Source organism: Schistocerca piceifrons, chromosome 3 (assembly GCF_021461385.2).
Source record: "Schistocerca piceifrons isolate TAMUIC-IGC-003096 chromosome 3, iqSchPice1.1, whole genome shotgun sequence".
In the NCBI taxonomy this organism is placed as follows: domain Eukaryota; kingdom Metazoa; phylum Arthropoda; class Insecta; order Orthoptera; family Acrididae; genus Schistocerca; species Schistocerca piceifrons.
This window is the reverse complement of record NC_060140.1, coordinates 204,516,620-204,541,850: the sequence shown is the minus strand read 5'-3', so window position 1 is coordinate 204,541,850 and position 25,231 is coordinate 204,516,620. Positions and strand designations below refer to the sequence as shown.

The following is a 25,231-nucleotide window of genomic DNA, read 5'->3' as shown; positions in this document are numbered from 1 at the left end:
AATCATTACATAAGCACCTTCTTGCTTCCCACTGTTGAAAAGCAATTAGAGGATGGTGACTGCATCTTTCAACAGGATCAGGCACCTGTTCATAATGCACGGCCTGTTGCAGCGTGATTATATGAGAATAATGTTCCTGTAATGGACTGGCCTGCACAGAGTCTTCTGCACCAACTATAATGCTATTTTTGTACAGTAGCTGAATAAAGACCAAGATCCTGAAGTAAACAACACAGATTTATGGTCAATTACCATGTGGCACTGTAGTAATGATGGACACAAATACATCGAATCATATAAGGAACAAGGGCAAAATAACATCCAAAAAATATACAATGCAATTATACAATTCAAAGTACATTACACCATGATTTTATTTAAAATTTTAAAAATGATTTAAATTTATTTTCAAAATAAAATCTAATAAAAACATAACAGAATGTGTTGTACGTCCATTATATCGCTTAATACTTGAGTAATCAACCCAGTTATATGGCATGTTCATGTAGAAAATATATCGACAATATAACATACAGAAATTCACTTAAGGTGTAGATAACAAGGATACATAGACAATATATAAAGTGTGTGTCATATTATTGCAGGCACCACTAGGACAATTACCTGAAGTAGGACAATTACCTGAAGCGTTCTTGATCCGCCATATACAAAATCCTTTACTACATTGCACCAACAGTACAGCATGAAAACTAGATACTACATAAATGTTGCTTGATGTATAGGGGTAGTTTAATCAGCATTGTGGTAGATTAGTTATAGAGAATGTAGTTGTAGCTAACATAGACTTCGAGCACTATACAATGTATGACTTACATTCATTGCGTACTGTACTTTTGTTACATTATTACATGTTATTTTCAATTGTACTTCATTTGAACACTATATTGCTGCTAATTGGTTGGTATACTTCACAGCACAGATAAGCTGCCTAGTGCTAATGACTTTATACACATTATACATTATTGGTTCAAATGGCTCTGAGCACTATGCGACTTAACTTCTGAGGTCATCAGTCGCCTAGAACTTAGAACTAATTAAACCTAACTAACCTAAGGACATCACACACATCCATGCCCGAGGTAGGATTCGAACCTGCGACCGTAGCAGTCCCGCGGTTCCGGACTGCGCGCCTAGAACCACTAGACCACCGCGGCTGGCCACATTATACACTATTGGCCATTAAAATTGCTACAGCAAGAAGAAATGGAGTTGATAAACGGGTATTCACTGGACAAATATATTATACTAGAACTGACAGGTGATTACATTTTCACGCAATTTGGGTGCATAGATCCTGAGAAATCAGTACCCAGAACAACCACCTTTGGCCATAATAACAGCCTTGATATGCCTGGGTATTGAGTCAAACAGAGCTTGGATAGTGTGTACAGGTACAGCTGCCCATGCAGCTTCACCACGATACCACAGTTCATTAAGAGTAGTGACTGGTGCATTGTGACGAGCCCGTCCCTCAGCTACCATTGACTAGACGTTTTCAATTGGTGAGAGATCTGGAGAATGTGCTGGCCAGGGCAGCAGTCGAACATTTTCTGTACCCAGAAAGGCCCGTACAGGACCAGCAACATGCGTCGAGCATTATCCTGCTGAAATGTAGGGTTTTGCAGGGATCGAATGAAGGGTAGAGCTACGGGTTGTAACACATCTGAAATGTGACGTCCACTGTTCAAAGTGCTGTCAATGTGAACAAGAGGTGACCGAGATGTGTAACCAATGGCACCCCATACAATCACACCGGGTGATATGCCAGTATGGCGATGGTGAATACACGCTTCCAATGAGCATTCACCGCGATGTCGCCAAACATGGATGCGACCATCATGATGGTGTAAACAGAACCTGGATTCATCCGAAAAAATGACCGCTTTGCCATTCATGCACCCAGGTTCGTTGTTGAGTACACCATCGCAGGCGCTCCTGTCTGTGATGCAGCGTCAAGGATAACCGCAGCCATGGTCTCCGTGCTGATAGTCCATGCTGCTGCAAACGAACGTCGTCAAAGTGTTTGTGCAGATGGTAGTTGTGTTGCAAACATCCCCTTCTGTTGACTCAGGGATTGAGATGTGGCTGCACGATCCATTACAGCCATTTGGATAAGATGCCTGTCATCTCGACTGCTAGTGATACGAGGCCGTTGGGATCCAGCATGGCGTTCCATATTACCCTCCTGAACCCACCGATTCCATATTCTGCTAACAGTCATTGGATCTCGACCAATGTGAGCAGCAATGTCGCGATACGATAAACCGCAATTGCGATAGGCTACAATCTGACCTTTATCGAAGTCGGAAACGTGATGGTACGCATTTCTCCTCCTTACACGAGGCATCACAACAACGTTTCACCATGCTGTTTGTGTAGGAGAAATCGGTTGAAAACTTTCCTCATGTCAGCACGTTGTAGGTATCGCCACCTGTGCCAACCTTTTGTGAATGCTCTGAAAAGCTAATCATTTGCATATCACAGCATCTTCTTCCTGTCAGTTACATTTCGTGTCTGTAGCACATCATCTTCGTGGTGTAGCAATTTTATCAGTAGTGTACTTATACCTCGAGCTACCATGGTTCTACAATGTTATAATATCCAGGTGTATGTTTACTTCAATTACCTTGATATTGTATTGACATCACTACATTGCAATTTTCAGATCTTTGCTATTCATCCCCTTTATTCCTTATGTCTTTGTTATACTACAATTAGACATTAAGCACCATGCTAGCATCTAGGCTTTGTTGATGGCTTGTGGATGATATGAATTGTGTATAGTGAGCTAACTGATCCTATTTGTTACCACATATGTTATGATGTGTTTCCTCCATGTTTCTAGTATTTTTATCACATAATCTCAAATGACTTTTATTAAACATACCTAATAGCAATATATGTTCTTCGATGATTTGTAATGGTAGTTAGGAGTGGAACAGTTGAATGTTCCATTTCAGTATCTACTTGTTGATTAAACTACACCTAGACATTGAGCAACAATTTACGTAGTTCCTAATTTTCATGCTGTACTGTTGGTGGTATTTAACAAAGGGATTTGGTGGTATCTAATAAAGAGATTTGCTTATTGTGATTTAAGAATACACCAGTTAATTGTCCTTGTGTTGCCTGTGATAATATGACATGCACTTATTTTATTTTTTCTGTATCCTTGTAATCTACACTTTAAGTGAACTTTTGTAAGTTATTTTGTCAATATATTTTCTATCATATAACTGACTTAATTGCATATGTATCAACTGCTATGATGAACATATAACATATCCTGTTACTTTTTTAGATCTTATAAAAAAATTAAAAAATATTTTAAAAATTTTAAACAAAACCATTTTGTAATGTACTCTGATTGGGATTGCTTCTTGTTATAGCAACACAGCAGCTTGCTGAAACCAGTAATCAAAATAAATGCTGTATTATAGCTAGCATCAGCATCAGATGAGTCTATGTCATGTCAAACAAATATTGTTCAAATCATTCTTAAAAGTGACAGAAAGTGTGACGGACATCTGAAGGTTTTCTTTTCTTTTCTTTTCTTTTTTTTAAAAAAAAAGTCTCCACATAAATGATACTCAGCAAATAAGTAAAATATTTTGTTATATTCAATACAGGATTTCTTTTTCAGGGAACTAGGAATTTATTTTCATACGTAAGCTGATTACATGGAAAAAAAAAAGAAAAAGAAAAAAAAAGTGTATGTAATTAGATGTAATGTTTATCCATATACTGTGCTGCCAGTTTACATACATCCCAAAATCAAAGGTCTTGATATTAGTTTTAGCTCCATACATTTCTCAATGCGTAAGTATACTACTTCAAATGATTGCTAACTTATTGTTGACAGACATCGCAACATTCATTAAAATCTGTGTTAATAACTGTTGTTAGCTTTCCACCCTCTCTTGCTGATTATTATACATAAAGCCAACATTTTTTTATTTTCTGCCTTAACTGTTATGAGTTAAATGAAAACTTCATATGTCTTCTGACTGAAACCAACCACATCTACCTAACATGCATGATCTTGTCATGAATGTATGACACAACTGGATCCCTGAAATGACAATGCAAAAAAAAACATGTACATAAAGGTAATTTATAAAATGGTTATCGAACACACACTTATTTGCAGCAGCTACACATGAGCAATGAAAAGCAAGGACAGCCGCAGGACCTACTAAATACAAATCAAAGAGATAAAAGCTATAAACAACTTGAATGCATTAGAAATGACATGCCTGATGAAGAACAGAAGATATTGTTCCTGTGTAAAAACTATCAAATACTGCATAATACTCTATGTGCTCATACCAGTTACATGTAATCTAGTAAATTAGATAGAAACCCACTACTACTACAGAAACTCTGCTTCCTCAGTTACATTAACATGTTAACTGCCACATGCATAGTGAAACCATGGTGTCAAACACTGTTGTGGCTACCGGCAGGCACATGGAGTAAGATTCTGCTGTGGCAGCCTTGTGGTAAGTAATATGTTAAATAGCTGTTGTTGGTATTTTCTTAATATTATTTTCCAAAGAGAATATGTGTAAATACAGAGGTCTATTTGTATTAAACTATTTTTAATGCAGCTCTAAAATAAATTTCAACTTGCCACAGAGTTAACATGAATTTTCAGTCCTTGCACATACCAACCAGAGGAAGAACTGAAGCATGACAAATAAAAAGCAGTCATTAGGTATGCACAGATAGCTCAGTTGGAAGGGCACTGCTTGTGAAAGGCTGGTGACCAAATTTGAGTCCCCACTACACAGTTTTATCTCGTCATAAATGTATTTAAATCTATTTCAGAAAAAGAAAAGAAGTTTCCGTATCTGAGATGCTTCCCGCTACTCTTTTGTTACATAATACATGTATTTCATTGGAGAAATCAAACAACAGAAAATCAAGGATGGAATGTAACAATATTATGAGAAGGAAAGTTGCTACTAAAAAGACTCTCACAATAATAGGTTTCGGCTATTAAGGCCTTCATCAACAACAGACCAGACGTGTGCACATGCACACACACGTCTCCCCCCCCCCCCCCCCCACTTGCAGGCACACAAACGCAACTCACACACACGACTGCAGCCTCAGGCAACTGAAACCACACCAGAGCCTGCAGTCTGTGTGTGTGTGTGTGTGTGTGTGTGTGTGTGTGTGTGTGTGTGTGTGTGTGTGTGTGTGTGTATTGTTGACAAAGGCCTTAACAGCCGAAAGCTATAAATTATTGTGTCTTCGCTATAGCAACTTTCCTTTTCATAATATTGCATTGGAGGACTGTAATTGGCATTTTCAAACGATGCCGTGTCAAAAGTGGTTCATTGTGATAAGGGCAGGAATCCACTCTTTCAGTACATGAGTCAAGTTGCTTCGGATCATATCAACTTTTAAGTAGCAATACCAACAGGAGTTTGGGCAGCTGCTGTTTCATCAGATCACTTCTTTGAAAGCCAGAATGAATTGTGTGTAACCAAATTTCAATAACAGCAGATAGAAAGAAATCATCATATGACCAGAAAGTCACTTGCTGTAGCAATCATTTGTTTTTGCTGCAAGTGTTCATACTGAGTTACAATCCTTTTCTTCTGTAACAACATAGTACTAGTTTCTAATAAAAAAAATTCCTCATTTCCAAGCCAGGCTGTCAGTAATATCTACATTGAAACAGTGAAGTAGAATCTTGCAGTGGGATATTGGACTATACTTTATTTCTCTTAATTGTTTTCACGGTTAACTTAGGTATCCACTTTCTTTTCCACATATATATTTTCACCGCGTTTCATTGCTCATTTTACCTACTTCTGTTTCCTGTTTTTGTATGCTACTTCCCTGCAGAACTTGTTGATATCTCACTAGGACTCAACATCTCTCATCTGACACAAAATTCTTTTCAGACTGGGTAAATTTGAAACTATCATCATTTCAGGGCAAAGTAACAAAGCTTTGGTTACAAGACCTGCAAGCAGAACAATTAAAAAATATAAAAGGAGCTGTAGAGATTTTACCCAGGCAGGTCGTGTTCTGGTTAGATCTACATCTACATTTATACTCCGCAAGCCACCCAACGGCGTGTGGCAGAGGGCACTTTACATGCCACTGTCAATACCTCCCTTTCCTGTTCCAGTCGCGTATGGTTCGCGAGAAGAACGACTGCCGGAAAGCCTCCGTGAATGCTCGAATCTCTCTAATTTTACATTTGTGATATCCTCGGGAGGTATAAGTAGGGGGAAGCAATATATTTGATACCTCATCCAGAAACGCACCCTCTCGAAACCTGGACAGCAAGCTACACCGCGATGCAGAGCACATCTCTTGCAGAGGCTGCCACTTGAGTTTGCTAAACATCTCCGTAATGCTATCACGCTTACCAAATAACCCTGTGACGAAACGCGCCACTCTTCTTTGGATCGTCTCTATCTCCTCTGTCAACCCGTCCTGGTACGGATCCCACACCGATGAGCAATACTCAAGTACAGGTCGAACGAGTGTTTTGTAAGCCACCTCCTTTGTTGATGGACTATATTTTCTAAGGACTCTTCCAATGAATCTCAACGTGGTACCCGCCTTACCAACAATTAATTTTATATGATCATTCCACTTCAAATCGTTCCGCACGCATACTCCCAGATATTTTACAGAAGTAACTGCTACCAGTGTTTGTTCCGCTGTCATATAATCATACAATAAAGGATCCTTCTTTCTATGTATTCGCAATACATTACATTTGTCTATGTTAAGGGTCAGTTGCCACTCCCTGCACCAAGTGCCTATCTGCTGCAGATCTTCCTGCAATTTTCTAATGCTGCATCTTCTCTGTACACTACAGCAACACCCGCGAAAAGCCACATGGAACTTCTGACACTATCTACTAGGTCATTTATATATATTGTGAAAAGCAATGCTCCCATAACACTCCCCTGTGGCACGCCAGACGTTACGTTGAGTAACGTCTGTAGACGTCTCTCCATTGAGAACAACATGCTGTGTTCTGTTTGCTAAAAACTCTTCACTCCAGCCACACAGCTGGTTTGATATTCCGTAGGCTCTTACTTTGTTTATCAGGCGACAGTGCGGAACTGTATCGAATGCCTTCCGGAAGTCAAGGAAAATGGCATCTACCTGGAAGCCTGTATCTAATATTTTCTGGGTCTCATGAACAAACAAAGCGAGTTGGGTTTCACACGATCGCTGTTTCCGTAATCCATGTTGGTTCCTACAGAGTAGAATCAGGGTTTCCAGAAATGACATGATACGCAAGCAAAAAACATGTAGTAAAATTCCACAACAATCAATGTCAGAGATATAGGTCTATAGTTCTGCGCATCTGCTCGGCGACCCTTCTTGAAGACTGCGACTACCTGTGCTCTTTTCCAATCTTTTGGAACCTTCTGTTTCTCTAGAGACTTGTGGTACACAGCTGTTAGAAGGGAGCAAGTTCTTTCGTATACTCTGTGTAGAATCGAATTGGTATCCCGTCAGGTCCAGTGGACTTTCGTCTGCTGAGTGATTTCAGTTGCTTTTCTATTCCTTGGACACTTATTTTGATGTCAGCCATTTTTCATTTGTGCGAGGATTTAGAGAAGGAACTGCAGCGCGGTCTTCCTCTGTGAAACAGCTTTGGGAAAAGGTGTTTAGTATTTCAGCTTTCCGTGTGTCATCCTCTTTTTCAATGCCATCATAATCCCAGAATGTCTGGATATGCTGTTTCGAGCCACTTACTGATTTAACGTAAGACCAGAACTTCTTAGGATTTTCTGTCAAGTCGGTACATACAATTTTACTTTCAAATTCACTGAATGCTTCGCACATAGCCCTCCTTACGCAAACTTTGACATCGCTTAGCTTCCGTTTGTCTGAGAGTTTTTGGCTGCGTTTAAACTTTCAGTGAAGCTCTCTTTGCTTTCGCAGTAGTTTCCTAACTTTGTTGTTGAACCACGGTGGGTTTTTCCCGTCCCTCACAGTTTTACTTGGCACGTACCTGTCTAAAATGCATTTTACGATTGCCTTGAACTTTTTCCATAAACACTCAAAATTGTCAGTGTCTGAACAGAAACTTTCGTTTTGATCTGTTAGATAGTCTGAAATCTGCCTTCTATTACTCTTGCTAAACAGATAAACCTTCCTCCCTTTTTTTATATTCCTACTAACTTCCATATTCAGGGATGCTGCAACGGCCTTATGATCACTGATTCCCTGTTCTGTACATACAGAGTCGAAAAGTTCGGGTCTGTTTGTTATCAGTAGGTCCAAGATGTTATCTCCACGAGTCGGTTCTCTGTTTAATTGCTCGAGGTAATTTTCAGATAGTGCACTCAGTATAATGTCACTCGATGCTCTGTCCCTACCACCCGTCCTAAACATCTGAGTGTCCCAGTCTATAGCTGGTAAATTGAAATCTCCACCTAAGACTATAACATGCTGAGAAAATTTATGTGAAATGTATTCCAGATTTTCTCTCAGTTGTTCTGTGACTAATGCTGCTGAGTCGGGAGGTTGGTAAAAGGAGCCAATTATTAACCTAGCTTGGTTGTTGAGTGTAAGCTCCACCCATAATAATTCACAGGAACTATCCACTTCTACTTCACTACAGGATAAACTACTACTAACAGCGACAAACACGTTACCACCAGTCGCATGCAATCTATCCTTTCTAAACACCGTCTGTGCCTTTGTAAAAATTTCGGCAGAATTTATCTCTGGCTTCAGCCAGCTTTCCGTACCTATAACGATTTCAGCTCCAGTGCTTTCTATCAGCGCTTGAAGTTCCGGAACTTTACCAATGCAGCTTTGACAGTTTACAATTACAATACCGATTTCTGCTTGGTTCCTGAACCCTTTGAGGCTGTTGCCCTTTCTGTACTAGCCTGAGGCCATCTAACCTAAAAAACCGCGCAGTCCACGCCACACAACCCATGCTACCCGTGTAGCCACCTGCTGTGTGTAGTGGACTCCTGACCTATCCAGCGGAACCCGAAATCCCACCACCCCATGGCGCAAGTTGAAGAATCTGCAGCCCACACGGTCGAAGAACTGTCTCAGCCTCTGATTCAGACCCTCCACTCGGCTCTGTGCGAAAGGTGCGCAGTCAGTCCTGTCGACGATGCTGCAGATGGTGAGCTCTGCTTTCATCCCGCTAGCGACACTGGCAGTCTTCACCATATCAGATAGCCGCCGGAAGCCAGAGAGGATATCCTCCGATCCATAGTGACACACATCATTGGTGCCGACATGAGCGACCACCCGCAGATGGGTGCACCCTGTACCCTTCATGGCATCTGGAAGGACCCTATCCACATCTGGAATGACTCCCCCCCCCCCCCCCCCCCCGGTATGCACACGGATCGCACATTGGTTTTCTTCCCCCCTCTTTCTGCCATATCCCTAAGGTGCCCCATTATGCGCCTGACGTTGGAGCTCCCAATTACCAGTAAACCCATCCTCTGCGACTGTCCGGATTTTGCAGACTGAGGGGCAACCTCTGGAACAAGACAAGCAGCCATGTCCGGCCGAAGATCAGTATCAGGCAGAGACAGAGCCTGAAACCGGTTCATCAGACAAACTGGAGAGGCCTTCCATTTAGCCCTCCAGAATGTCTTTTGCCCTCTGCCACATCTCGAGATGACCTCCCATTTTACCATGGGTGAGGGGTCAGCCTCAATATGGGCAGTATCCCGGGCAGCCACAGCTGTAGTCTGATCGGGGGATGCGTGGGACGAGCTGGTCGTCCCCGACAAACCCCCATCGGGACCCCCACAGTGATGTCCATTGGCAACAGCCTCAATTTGTGTGACCGAAGCCAACACTGCCTGAAGCTGGGAGCGAAGGGATGCCAACTCAACCCGCATATTTTATCTGACGACATGTAATAAGGACGGATCTGAGACAGGCTAGTCACAGGTGTGGCATACATTGGATTAATAGGAGCCTATGACACTGCTAGCCATAGTAAGTTGGTTAGGAAGGATTAGGAAGCTATATGCTACAACAGCAGGTTAGCACTCAATACAGATCATCCAATGTTTGCTACAAAATAATCCATTATGTCACCTTGAACAACAGAAGGAGTCTTATTAGAGACCTGAAACATAGGATCCATTATGGAAATGTGCTTGAATACAAGTTTTGAACCACTGTTCTACTGAATGCAAGTCCAGTGGATTACTAATGTGACACTTGCCCAGGTGGTTGAGAAGCAGCAGGAATCCCTTCTACAGTCACAAAATGGAACCACTTAAGACTCAGGTCAAGAAAAGACTTCTGGCACAAAACAGCCTATTCCATCATTTCCTAGTGCTCAAAAAATGGCACTGTGGTGAACTACAGCACATGGAAGATCAATGTGGTATCACGGAGAAACTTATTGATCTCCTCAACATTACGTTATTGCAATGAAGACTGGAAATTATTCAGATAGGAGAAATTTGGGCTCCAACAATGTGATCTCTCTGGGTATACTTTGTATAGTCTATACTTTTTAGTTATGTTTGTGTATTTGTTCTCCTTTATTTGTAGTTTACATGCTTGATAAGCTTTGCTTGTGTAACTGCATATTCTTCTCAATGTCATAACAAAATTTCATATTCTGAAGTCCTGAAAATAAACCAATGTTAAATTTCACTCACTGAAAAGTCACTTTATCTCTCCAACATTGTTAGTGCAAAGTATCACTGTGCATATCAAGCTGTAACAGATGTTATGTGTGCCAATTTTTGGCCCTGATGATATCAGGAAATGGTTATTTGATATGAAGCTCAGGCTGACAGTCTAAGTAACCTCTGTACAACAAAATTCAACATTTCAATAAAAATGTTTTTTGTTACTCTGAAATGTTGAGAGGTTCTATTCTGGTGTTCTGAATGCTGCGAAGAACTGAACAGACAGAAATAGACATTTTACATGACAAATTTTTCCATTCCTACTGGAAGTATTACGCACTTCATAAGAATAATTTCAATTGTATTTTTCTTTTTTCCTTCATATTCATACATAAAATAAAGTAGTTATCCTTCAAAATACATATTTATAATTGGCAACATAATTACTTATGCTAAATAATTAAACTATCATATTTACAAAGATTATGAGTGTATAGGCTCCCCAGTGTAATACATTATACTTTACTGTTGCTTTCATGTAAATTCATCCTGTTCGGGTTCATATCCTATCAAAGTAGGTGGTATTCCAAGATGTGACAACAGCTGCATCATAGTTACTTTATGTCCTTGTTCATGTGTCATTTCTAATAAATCCTGAAGAGCACTCTGACATCCAGTTTTCCATTTACAGATGGATTCCCTTAGCTTTGTCAAATCATGCTGCAAACAAGAACAATGACAGATTGTAAAAATTAAGCAATAGGGCTGTAGTACATAAGATGCCACACAAAGTAATTACTTTTAGCTATAGGTTAACAAAATTTCCCAGTACACAAAGCCCAAGTAGAATATAGCCTTGCCATTACCTGAAATATTTATTATACTTAACTAGTATGTGATCACAGTTCAACAACTGTGCAAAACCAGAGCGGGCTGGGGGTGATGATTTGATGAATATTATGATTATCTTGCATATGTAAGAGTGTCTTTCAAGCAATTTCAAAGTGAACAGCTATTGCAATTACAATGAAATGAAACATTTTGACGGTAACTTGTTACCATTTAGCATGCAACAATATTGTATAGTCTTATAAAATTGTTATTAAAATCTGTGGAACCAGGCACTCCACACTAAATTTTAAACAACAGATACAACAAACGTGTTTCGCTTACCTTTTTCCGATAGAGCTGAGCAACTCTCAGCGACTGCACTTTATCCTCTTTCGCGGCTACATTTCTTTCTAAATCGGCCAGTGTTTTCTGATCGTAAACTATTTCGAAATCAACACTCTTACTGTTTGCAATCTCTGTAACATCAGTTTGCGAACTACGGTTATCTACGTCTGGGCTTACAGTTTCATTTTCAACTGCGTCTCGCAGTTGCGCCTGCGTGCCTCTCCGCCTCACACGATGCTCTTTTTTGCTTGTAACAGTTTTCTGTGGGCCTTCACCTCTTTTCGGCGTTTCTGTGGACTTTACGTCTCTCTTCGGGGTTTCTGCAGATTTGAAACTGTTTGGTGTCACACATTTCGCCTTTGACAGTAATTCATCACTTCCCTCATTTTTATCAGGTGTACTTAAATTTTGACCACTTACAAAAGAACAACTGGGAGAAGCAGTGGGAGATTTTCTTTTGAGGCCTACACGTCTGCAAGGAGTAAGGAGCGATTTATTTATGCCATGAGTTTGAGAGTGTGGTGTTGTAGGATTACCCGTATGCTCATTAACCAAAGCCATATCAACAGAAGGCTACGAAAACACACAGTAAATACAACAACATCTGAATGCCGAACAACTACTACACCAACTTTCAAAATTTGACGCCATCAAACTTCTCACAGATTTTATTTCCTCAAAGCCGTCCACAGCGGTGTCAAATACACAGGCGTCTAAAGCTAGCGAAATGAGGGATGCTCAACTACCGGACCTACCGATAGATGGCTCTAGCGCGTGCTGGCCAAAGTTTATATCATTGAGTGTCCGCCATATCTGAATTTGGCGAAAAACGAAGTGTCAAAACACGGATGAAAATGTTTTTCGTTCTGCGCCCTGATAAGTCTTTTATATTGGATGTTCTAGATATGTACACATCAACATAATGAAGTGTTTCTAATCAAGTGAGAAAAAACAGTGACAGTTCTGCTATGAAATTCCTAAATTCGAGTGTGTTTTGGAAGTTTGACAAACTGACCTATAAATTGTTTACTATTAATTTTATGAGTGCTTTAATTATTTGCCCGTTTTAAAGTACTATTTAAGATTCAATGGAGCTCAACAAATTACCTTGGTTGCCAAAGCTTTTAACTACAGGTATAATTCGGAAAATCAAGTGTGGAAAACAGTGAAGACGTGTCTTGAAAAAAAGTTGACATCGTTTGCTTAGGGGTATCTTTACTGACAACAGAAATTACAACTGAACTATTAAAGTATTACTTAGTTATAAACGGAAAAACTGTTATTTTTCTTTATCTGAAGTGATGCATTACCGATTGCATATATGCTGACACACTAATTGCAACATTCACTTACGAATTTGGCTCTCTCTTTGATCAGAAATTGAAATTCCATAATTTTATTAACGCCTGTACATAACACAGTGTATTTTAACTGAGTGATAAGGTAGAAGCACCAGTTTTTGACAGTGCTTCAGTCTTCGATACGAGACAAGAAATACATTTAAATGAGACAAACACAAAGGCCAACGTTAAGGCTCCTCTTAAATGCATAACTCGTATCATTTGGAAGTTAAGTGTAGTAATAATATTATATTGGACTGATCCATGATGATGTAGGAAGTGAAGGAACTTGTTGAAAATAACATCGATCACAGCTGTTAATTTTAAGGTTAAGGTTGGGGTGTCTTAAAACTGTAATTTTCCAGTCTGACACCCAAATAATGGCTGGTATCATGGTTTTATTTTAAAATTGAATTCAAAACATGTCAGTGAGCAAAATTAATTAGACTATGAATTACAACCATGGAATTTTATTTCTGTGAATCTTGGTTCCAGTCTTTGACATGGTGTCAATCACTGGAATGACTGGTTGTCATGATATGGCCCAAGCAAAAAACAAACCTGAAAGCAAAAGCTGTAGAAGCTGGCCAGACAGGCACCCCAATGGCTGCTACAATCTGTGTTAGACAAGGGTGACATTATATTGCAAATTTAGTGTAAAAAGTTCCATATTGTCTGAATTTGTCCTATACTGACAGGACATTCTAGTCCAGCCGATTTTCTTATCTGCAAAAGTACACTAGACAATACCAGTGGTACAAAGGTAGTGCCAAATTACAAACTATCCAGTAACAACAGAAGTATTGCTGGACAATGTACAGTAAATGACATGTAATAACCTGAGACATTCAGAATTGGTTTGAAGAAATAGAACAGCATTTGGAAAGAGAGTAACATTTTGAAAATAACAAATGACACAAGTAGAGTTTTCAGTTCTTATGAAAGATCGCTTACTTTTTCTTTTTTTTTCTTCTTCCTCTCTCTTCTCCATTCTCAAGGGAAAAATGTGATAAAATAAAAGTGCAAGAAAGTTGTGTACAATGTTGGAAATGATGAAAAAGAAAATCTCATTATGCTTTTAACAGCATATGCTGCTGTAAAGCTTGCTCCTCCTAAGAACATGATTTTCTCCCATATCTCCCCCCCCCCCCCCCTCTCTCTCTCTCTCTCTCTCTCTCTCTCTCTCTCTCTCTCTCTCTCTCTCTCTCTCTCTCTCCCCCCCCCCCCTCCCTCTCCATGTGAAGAGTATTCCTGTAATTATAGCTAATAGCATACCAAGAACATGAGGGTGTCACAGTGGAGATTTGTTTTCTGATACAGACGTCTGATACAACTATTCCACAGCAAAACTTACTTTCAACAGGTGTGATAGCAGTGCATTCCCATAGGATAACAGAATATTATGTCCTCCAGGAATCACATTGGGTACACCACTTACAGCATAAACTGTACAGCAACTACAATGTTTTGTGAGCAAGTAATACCAGTCAGTATCTTTAATTTTAACACAAGTCTTGACTCCCTTAATTACCTGCTTATACATGTGCTTGTACTACAGGTTATTGGTAAAGCAAATACTTATTGAATAGGTCTTCACACTTTTAACACTTAGCAGAAATTCTGAAAAAAGTAAATTCTTTTATTACTGTATCACCTCTATGGTGAATTAAGAGGTACTGACTGGTTTCGTTGAACATTTAATAGAAGCCTTTATTTTACCTGCTATTGATAAAGAGCCATTCCAAGTTCGGTACATTACAATCTCTCGTATTTTTCATGAGGTTTGTTATTCTGTACACTAATATTTCTTCTTCTAAATGGTAAATATTGCATTCAGACATTGTCGGTATTAAATGTAATTCATGAAATAAATTATATTTAAACCAGAAAATTAAAGGTTCCACATAACACATGAAAAGTACCTTGTTACACACATGTATGTACAGATTCCAAAATGTCTGTGAATTTGAGTTACAAACTTTTTTAAATAGAAATATGAAGATCACAATACTTTGGGTCTGCAATAAGTCAAACGTAAAATACTTTAGTTCCCTATGGGAAACTTTGTTCTTTATGTGACTCGTGCAACTGCTTTCACTCTTAATGGAAAACTAAATGGTTTATGTTAAAGTTAACTTGCAAAAAGTGTAACCATTGTTACATAATTTCTGTGAAGTAAGATTCCTTAATGTTAATTCCTTCCTTTGTCATTGTAACTTGATAATTTCAGTTCCATATGGGACATATGACCTAAAAAAATGAAATGCTTTTATTACTATGACCAAACAAAATCTTTTTAACATGTAGTACACAGTTCAAATCAGCAAAAAGTGTAACTGTATAATTAAGGTAAATGTTGATGAAAATTAGGCATGTAACATGAATACTGAAATTTCCTAATCCGCAACTTGCGGTCGTGTGGTAGCGTTCTCGCTTCCCGCGCCCAGGTTCGGTTCCCGGCGGGGTCAGGGATTTTCTCTGCCTCTTGACTGGGTGTTGTGTGATGTCCTTAGGTTAGTTAGGTTTAACTAGTTCTAAGTTCTAGGGGACTAATGACCATAGATGTTAAGTCCCATAGTGCACAGAGCCATTTGAACCATTTTTTGAAATTTCCTGGATTTCCAAGTGTAACTGTAATCACTGTATTCAGTACTTTGTAGTGCTAGAAAGATAATTCTATATGATTATTTGCATTCTCTTCCCCTCCCCCCTCCCTCAACACAGGAAAATATAATAGAAAGACCTCCTAGCAAAATAAAGACAAAATTAAGAAAATTAGGTTTTGCCTGAATCAGGCCCCCTTATTCTAGAATGGTTCTAAAGTAATAAGAATGCTTACGATCAATTGGAACATTGTGTTCATTCTAAGAAGTATTAAAACAAGAATTAAGAGAGTAACAACTTTATTGCTCTTATGTTGCAGAGTATCCACAAACATTACTGTTTGAAACATAGGGCCACTGCATACTCCATTAGATCACACCCATTCTGTGATTAAACTGCTTTCTTAAAGTGAAAAATTCAAGTTAACATAGTTATTGAGGGAAATATTTTCTCACACTGAAAGCTATCTGTCAAATAAGTCTCAGAACTTTTTTTTCATTAATTTCACACAAATCACCTGTTTTTAATGCAAGTGCATATTTTGTAACACCTAACATCTTAAAATAAGCTTATATAATAAATAATTATAATTTTGTTACAATATCTACACAGGATGTAAAGAGTTAATTTTACTTCAATGTGATTCATCGTTTGAAGTTCATCATTATACAACAACAAATATATGGACAAAATAGTTTTTAAAAATCTGTCAAAATGTCCCACCCATCTGCATGAAATGTCCCAATACATAATCTTTTCCAATTTGAGCACTATACATGATTAAACAATATGAGTTTATTTAACTTCTGCCTTATACGTGATTTGTTGTTTAAAATTTTCTCAGCGGGCTTTTTTTTCCATATGTTTATAAGCATGTGCAGGAGTACAGGGATGCAATCTTACAAACAAGTTGAGTCTGATGTAAATCCTCAATCCCAATTTCATAATGGTAATCATGACCAAGAGCAGGAGCAGGAAATGGGTAATCTACGAATTTAATTTTAACACAATGCAAAATCTTGGCCTGTATATATTTCTGTCGCATATCCCCAGCAATCACAAACATCTGAAACAGTTTCTAAGTATTCTACAACAGAGTACACGCAGTCACTTGTTTTAAATAGTTTTCCCCAGTTAAAAAAATTTACAAATGCATTTTTATTGGCCATATTGGGAAAAGCATAGAGATAAATACATTCTAATGCAGATTTAACATTTCTTGCATGGAGCAGCAATGGAACACCAATGATTTTTAAGCTTTTGATATAATTGTCAGTGTCTGAAAATACCAAGCCAATAAGATTTGTTGTCAAGTCTCAGGGGGCTCTTATACCCTTTACCTAATGGATTTCTAGAGTTCAGTATACCAAAAATCCTATCAATATAATACAAAAATTCTACTGTTGCTTCACTTCCTTTAAAATTTGGATCACAAACCCTCCTCAAAAACTCTATACTATCTGCCACACTTGAACTCAAAGTCTGTGCAGCTAATGAAACATTCATTTTTCTATTTACACTACTTATATGTTGTCTTGATAGTTTGTTGGCAAATGTCATACCTTCTTCTTGTTGTACCTTGTTCAATTGCTCAATGAAATGCCATCTAATAATGCCAGTTGGAGACTCAATAGCAGATACTTCTGCTAGAGCATTTCTGGCAAACTTAATCATATGGCACATGTCCAAGATACACTAAACATTGTATTTTTCCACAGGATGAGGAAAGTAGCTTTTAAAATCACCCTTGTAAAAATTTAAAGTACAGCCAAGTGAAAGTAAAGTGCTTATATTTACCTTACAGCCATCACATGTAACACATCAAACCATAATGCCAGAACTATGCAGCCTCTCTAAAGCAGATTTTATCAGTATGGCCTGATTATTTGCCTGTACACCGTTGATAAAGAAATATGCAATCAGGCATTTAAATTTGCCTTTAATAGAGACAAGCATGAAAACCAGAGCCTCAGATGGCTCTATTACTTCTTTTACTGAGGCACTTCCCCACCAAAGTCTAAAAAACCTGTGTACTGCTTAGTTCCTTGGTCCCAAACTACTTGCTTCCTAATTGCCACACTTTCTACAATTAGACGTGAATCGCTGAAATGGTCCCTTACATTGTACTTGAAAACATCTTTTAAGAAGCCAGGTTCACAGTCTACACTTGCCACCCATTTTGAAATCAATGGGGCAGAGGCATTAATTTTTTCAGGTATTCATATGCTGCTGGTGAATAAAAGTACACAGTCATCGCAAACATTTTCACATTTGTTGTGTATCTATTACCCTTTGATGAGAGAGAGTTGTTCACTAAATTGCACACTAATTCCACTTGTGTTCCTTTCTGATGATTGAGGAAGTTATGTAACTTCTCAGGAAGATGCCCGTTCTCCTTCAATGAACTTATGATGTCATCCACGGAAAACACTTTCTTCTTCGAATTTTTTCACGGACACACTTCAGTTTACGTTTTAATTCGTGCACAATGTCTGAGGGGAAAAAAATGCAAGTTTCGGTCGCCTTGTCTTCCATTTATACTTACGACTGAATACCACAATCAATTACTGAAGAACCAACTGCATTCTAAATAAGGAAATAATTTAGTTATATACGATTGAAATAACTCAAGGTTTGATGAAAAAATATTATAAAAAAACGTTGGGGGTGTGAAAACATCCTTATACTAACGTTTTCGACACAATTCGCAGCTTCTGCATTGGATAAGTGGGACATGCTTTCCACGGAAGAATTCTCATTGACAACATTCTCCACGCAATCAGTAGCGTCTGCAATGGGCAAATCGAGCACGGATTCCATGACAGAACGCTAAAAACAAAAATATGGACCTGTATTACAACATTGCTTAGACCTATGTAGCGTACGAAATAAATTCACAAAAGTAAAAAGCGCACACACAGCAAGGAAAGTAATTAGCTACCTCAAATGTAGAATCATCGTTGTCACTCAAAATCCTAACAACATGTCGTCGTGGCTGTTTATTTGGTGCATCAAATGTGTCGGAAACTGATGGCACTGCTTCGGGTTTGAAACGTTTCTTCCACGTTCCAGGGCTCACTACGTAATCATCTTGTCGGAAACGGTTTCCGCAAAGAAAACTGCAAGACGTATGATTAAAATCTTTCTGCTTCACGGAAGTAATCCACGTCTTTAGTAGCTCTGGGTGCTTTAGAGGAAACCTGTTCAAAAACATCGAATTAGCAAACGCACTAAGTCTGTATTTTTATCGTATTGTATCGGTAGTCGTATTACCTGTGAAATGGTAAGTCACTTTCCTTACTCCATCGCTTCGTACAATTGAAAGCGGAACAAGAAATCACCATTCCGATAATCCGTAATTCCTTATACACCTTACAGACCGAGAGAAACTTCTTGCCAAATTCAAATATGGCGGGCAATACAGATGACAGTAATCAGCTGGTAGAGCCATCTATCGGTAGGTCCGGTAGTTGAGCATCCCTCATTTCGCTAGCTTTAGACACCTGTGTCAAATACTAGCAAAGATCTTACGAATGTCGTACACACCTACTTGGGAACACAATTCAAAGCGGCGTGTCGAGAAGAAATTTTATATTTGTTTGCTGTAGGAGGAAATCTAACAAACGACGCGAGTGTAAAATGCTGGGCAAAAGATCAGAACGAGGGAACCATGATTACAACAACCTGTCTGTTAAGTTTTTCGCTCCCGCTTTTGTTTATGACACTCTGGATTTGCGGCGCACAAATTTAAATTGCTTGTTTTGGTTGTTCGTCGTTCGACAGTTTGTGGTGACTAGAGTTATGGGTTCCGTACGGCTTATAAAGATTATGGTAAACATATGCTGTTAAACAAACAACAGGGGAATAACAATGAACTCTTCATCTTATGGTAGAAGATCCCTTTTTGCTTCTTCGACGGACAGCAGTCTTCCTGTGGTATGTAAAACGTTTCTGACAAGTTATAGCCTTTCGATGTTGCGTTCAGTATTATAAGCATTGGGATCAAGCTACGCAAATGAATGAACGATTTTGCTGGTGAATTTCCGTGGGGAACAGGAGTAATGTAATAGTATTGTTTGTGAATGCTGGTAAATTCAGAACGACAAATGTTTCAATATGGATTTCTGACTGTGGTCATTTCGTGGCCCGTCTTGTGCACCATCTGCCGAAACTGGATGGAAATGAAGACTAATTTTTATTTGTTGGTAGAAATATCGTTTCTCGTCCCAGTATGAAACTAGTGTCATTTCGTATTTACATAACAGAAAATATTAGAATTCTATTTCATAAGATGATACTGTTACCTAGTGCTTAACCATCTCTGCTGCAATTACTGTATTGGACGTAAGGCCTACTTGGAAAAATTTCAGTCACACTGTTTACAAACAATCACTGGCCATTTTGCCTTGTTTCTAGTGTAAACATACTGTTCATAATGAGATTTTCACAGATATTTGTGCTTATTTTTAAAATAATACTTGTATATTTTTTGTACTTTGACTGGAATGTTACCAAGTCATATAACACATTACTGATGGACCTAAACTACATTTTGAATGTTAATGCAATTGTGTTATTTATACAGAGTAAAGCTAGTGTTACTTGCAACCCACAATATATAACATGGATCTTTGATACATCGTTCATCACTAGTCCATTGGTAACATGTAGTTTTGTCCACAGAAGTATCAGCTTTCATTACTGAGTAGCAGCATGAACTGGTGATTTTCAAAGAATATTGCTTTTTTCCATTGTCATTAAATGCCAATGATATGCAGTACCTACTTGAGGACTGAAGTTTGCAGGAGATACTTATTTGTTTTGGCCAGTGAAGGTGTGTGCTGTGGTCTTAGTAGAACTGCCCTGCAGAGTAGTCCTTCAGTTATTTTGCCACCATGATGCACATTTTGCAAATTGATGTAATTAATGACCCCATCAAGTGTTACTCTTATGTGCTATGATTGTTCATTGCATAGCTGTAGACTATATGGTCCAAAACAAGTGAAATGTGAGATAATATGCCAGGTCTCATGAATGTGAGCTATTGGTATATTCTTTAAGTCTGATATCATGTTTGTATGTTTCAGCTATAGTTATTGGTTGTGTATTTTTGTTGTTGTATGTAGTGTCGTTCTTGTGGGTGGTGGCTTGGATCATGTTGTTCAAAAGATCTGTTAGGTATGTAGAGATTGTGATCCAGTAGGGAAAGTATGGTATTTATTTTTTATTGATTTATTTCTTTTACACACATTGCATATCACAAAAAAACATGTACATCCTTAATGGAAACCCTTATTTTCCCTGGTGTTCTCTGATATTTTAAAGTTTTTTATATGTTTTGTATATATAAAGGTGTTAACAAGAACAATTTACCTGCCCAAAACCTTGTGTAGCTCAGATCCTGTTAGCTTTTGTGTTTTTATTTTTGATAATGTTTGCATGTTAGCGATGTCATCTATATCCATCAAGGTAATGACATCATTGTCTGTAGGTGTACCATCACATTGTTAACTAATCCAAATATGTCCAGTTTACACAAAATACTGGCTGTTAATAATTATTTATATACATGTTATGGATCATGTTTGTGTATTTCATCACCTTGAGCCAGTCAACTACCTTGTTGAAGACAGTATCAGTTTTCTAGTGTGGGTATTGTGCATATTTTCAGAGAGACAGCATGTTGCATCTGTTATAATGAGTTACAAAACTAATGAGGTTGGTACGCTGAACTCGTGTATTATCTTCCAGAGCTTACCCCAATTAATGCTGTCATATGCCTGCCAGAAGACAATGAATGTAATTTCTGGTCTTTATCAAATTCATAAAACTTCTGCATCATCAATGGTTTTAGTCGACTTAGTATTAGAGTGATGTACACATTATATCCTATCTCCGGCAGTGAGATCCCTCAATAATTATGCACTTTTATGACATTGCCTTTTGCAAAAATTGGGCATAAGATCACCTTTTTCCAAGCTGTGGGGATCTCCTCTGTTGATCATATTTCAGCCATAAGCTGTCTGAGACCCTCTATTACCGCTTCCCCCAGTACCGAAACAACTCCACAATGATGCCACTACCGCCTGGAGCCTTACTGTTTTTTAGTGCCTCCAGGATGTTTTTTTCTCATCTGACGTTGCCTCAGGAACTACTACTTCTTTCCCTTCTATTTTCTTTAGTTCTTTTGTTTCTACCTGATCTGCAAGATTTAGTACTTTGTCAAAATATCTTCCTGCAAGATTTAGTACTTTGTCAAAATATCTTCCAAACTCATCTGCTTGCTCCACTGAAAGAACCACTCTTTCCTCACTGAAAGAACCACTCTTTCCTTACCACCCATTAGGATTAAAATCTGTGGTCTATAAATGCCTCTCACAAACCTTGTCTGCCAAAAGGAGAAGTGGATTGCTTTCCTCAACTCCTCAGTTTGCATCAGTAGTTGTTTATCATATTCTCATTTCTTCTGCTTATTATTCCATCTGTCAGTCCTCTTTCCGCTGTGTATGCAATCTTTGTGTTATCAGTGGGATTCTTGAGTGATTCTAATCTTCATGCTGTCCTAGTCTTCACCACCTCTTCACATTCATCATCAAACCACTGCTTTTTCATGGGCTTTGGTTGATGTCCCAGCTCTTCACTTGCACCTGTAGTGACCACCATCTCTCTCCAACTCCACCTGCAGTCCTGGGTGACAGTAGAGTTATGACTTTTTCTTGATAGTGCCATCTACTTGCTCATTTGCAAGCATGTCTTTGTCACAACGAGCCACTGCTTCATTTCCCTTTCACCATTTGGTGGATGGTTTCAATTGCAGTTTCAGAATCACTAGAAGATGGTCAGTATTATTACTTGTTCAGCACACCTATGGTGTAAGTATTTAAAATTGATTAAAATAGAGTTGTAAAAATGTAATCTGGAGTACAAGTTTTCTTGTACAGTGTCAAGCTTAAAATCACTCTGGGCGTCTGAAGACACTAAGGCAACAAATTGTTCCATCCCTGGCAGTCTGATATATCCAGATACTTGAGACAGTCAGCTGCACGTATCCCGAATGGCTTGGTGGCAGGGGGCCAATTAACGGAACAGCCACTCAAAGCTGGGGTGGACTGCCACCTGCACGCATCCCGAATGGCTTGGTGGCAGGGGGCCAATTAACGGAACAGCCACTCGAAGCTGGGGTGGACTGCCACACTCAGTGCAAATCATTGAGGCAATGCTGAGATTTTCAGGACCTCTCAAGCCAGGAGGAGGTGCCACCAAATTCAGAGTGGTGGTTCACCAGTCTCTGCACACTGACTGGTCCGGAAGGCTCCAGTTGGTATCCAAATGTTCTCATGATAGGCAGCTTCTAACATCTTGAGGTGGGAAATACAGACAGCCATAAACCACACAGCCATAATCTAACCATGATTTGATAAATCCCCTATCAAACTGTGGGAGGCAGAACCTGTTAACTCCCCATGTCGTTCTGCTGAAGCATTTCTAAATGTCAAATGATTTGAAGTCATTCTCTTGTTGGTCTTTCAGGTATGGGAGCCAGGTTAATTTAATGTCAAATTTTAGGTCCAAAAGGGCACATTGCTCTTAAAATGTAAGACTTTGTTCCCCATTGTGAGCTCTGGTTGGTTAACAACTTCGAACAGCAAGGTTAAAATTGACAAACATAGCCTTCTCTGGAGAGACAGAAAATCAGTTTTATTAGTCCAAGCTTTCATCTTCCTGATGGTCAGTTGTAGTTGCATGTTGTCGTTGCAAGATCAGAGGAAGAGCAGAAGATTGCAAAATCATCCACAAACTAAAACCATTTAGCAGCAGGAGACTGTGTAGGAGACGCCACTGAGAGCAATTGCAAACAGTGTGCTACTGGGTACACTGCCTTGGGGGACCCCATTCCCTGAATACTGCAGTCAGACAACTTATAACCAATGCAATATCGAAAACACAGATCCTCAAGGAAGGATTGGATAAAAAATGGCAGAATCCATGTAGTCACTATACAGAAAGTTGCCAAAGGATACTGTGCCTCCAAGTGGCAGTTTTTTGGAGGTAAAAAACCACACCAATCAAATAGTTTCAGCATGATAAGCAGCCTTGTCCCAAGTACAATTGAGCTGCCAAGAGCAGAATGGTACAGCCTGAAACCACACTGGGAGTAGGACAGGAGCCAGACAAGGTGAGGGTTGACTGTGTGCTCGAAAGTCTTGCCCATATAACTGTTAGTGTTAGTATGATCCTGGAATTAATACTGTCTCCTTCCCAGTCATGGGGTACTGTCCATAAAACTAGATCCAATTTAAACAAGACAGGGCCTTGCCCATGCCCCCAAGGCATAGATGACAGAGCATGGCATAATGAACCTGATCCAGTCCTGGAGCCTGTCTCTGGCAACAGTCAGGGCTGATTCCAATTCCCATAGACAGAATGGAATATTGTAGACCACCTCATTTACACAAGAATAGCCTCCTCACCTCCACAGTCCTAAGGAACACTTGGAATGCAGGGGTTTGGACGATGCAGTGATGAAAAGAAAGTGTTCAGCTAGAACCTGAGCCTATCTTTAGGCATGCACACCAAGCCCCCATTTCAAAACAAGGCTGTAAGGGGAGATGTGCTGATCTTGCCTGAAATCCTACTTATTGAGTTGAAAACTTGCACAATGGTAGTGGACCGATTAATGGAAATCATGGTTTCCTTTCAGAAGTTCCTCACTGGTTCTTATACCACTTGTCTTGCTTGTGCTTTTGTAGACATGAAAGCACAAAGATTTTCTGTAGTTGGATGGTGTTTGAATTTCTGCAAACTTGTTGTTGTTGTTGTTGGTCGTGGTGGTGGTGCCTTAGTGTGTAAAACAGCTGAGGTCACAAGTGCCTGTGTCATAACTTTAAATGGTCAATTACCAGATGAAGTTGAAGTTGGTAATACTCAGAGCCTAATCGAATGGAGTAGAGGGATAGCTAAAAACAAGCACTACCCCTTCGAGGAGGATGCTCAGATGGTTAAAAATTATGAATAAAAAATAAAATGTGATCTACAGTTCGTGCTGCATCTGCTAAAATATCTGACAATTCAGATGGCAAAATACATCACAATAAGCACAGAGTGGTGCGAGATCTGTACTTAACAAGTGACAATGACAAATGACAGTGCCCAATACGCAGCCGAACTAAAAGTATCTCCTCATGATGAGAAGGGTGAGAGGAAGACAGCCAAGCCATTGTGAGTTGTTTAATTTCCCAGAGTTTCCTACTAAATGGAGAAGACCAGTATTCATGCCAGGACGACACATTGTACCTGTGTGAAGCAAAGCAGAGAGCTTCTGAGGGCACAGAATAGCTAAAAGGCCTACGTAGTCAGACTGCAGCCTTGGCAGCAATATCGGCAGCTTCAGTCCCTGACATTCCTACATGACTAGAGACCCACATGTACGTCACTTTGGCTCCATCATCAGTGAATACCTGCATTCGTGGG

General features: G+C 39.2%; 2 protein-coding genes across 2 annotated transcripts in view; one reads left to right on the top strand and one right to left on the bottom strand.

The window, feature by feature from the left end:
- Window positions 1-10,984: 10,984 nt before the first annotated feature.
- Window positions 10,985-12,515, bottom strand: LOC124788351. Its single transcript, XM_047255613.1, has 2 exons — window positions 11,814-12,515; window positions 10,985-11,360 (listed from the first exon to the last, which is right to left on the bottom strand). Exons 1-2 carry the CDS (start codon window positions 12,375-12,377, stop codon window positions 11,175-11,177), a joined length of 750 nt encoding a protein of 249 aa, XP_047111569.1. The 5' UTR covers window positions 12,378-12,515; the 3' UTR covers window positions 10,985-11,174.
- Window positions 12,516-19,278: 6,763 nt separating this feature from the next.
- LOC124788350 (condensin complex subunit 2) overlaps window positions 19,279-25,231 on the top strand; it is a 193,444-nt gene continuing 187,491 nt past the window's right edge. Inside the window, exon 1 of the mRNA XM_047255611.1 lies at window positions 19,279-19,696. Coding sequence (XP_047111567.1) covers window positions 19,631-19,696 — 66 coding nt within the window. The 5' untranslated portion in view covers window positions 19,279-19,630. The remainder of the gene's footprint in view (window positions 19,697-25,231) is intronic.

Coding starts and splice junctions, on each gene's coding strand:
- LOC124788351 (XM_047255613.1), bottom strand. CDS start 12,377: ATGGCTTTGGTTAATGAGCATACGGGTAATCCTACAACACCACACTCT. Junction 11,361..11,813: donor CTCAGCTCTATCGGAAAAAG/GTAAGCGAAACA, acceptor TCTTGTTTGCAG/CATGATTTGACAAAGCTAAG.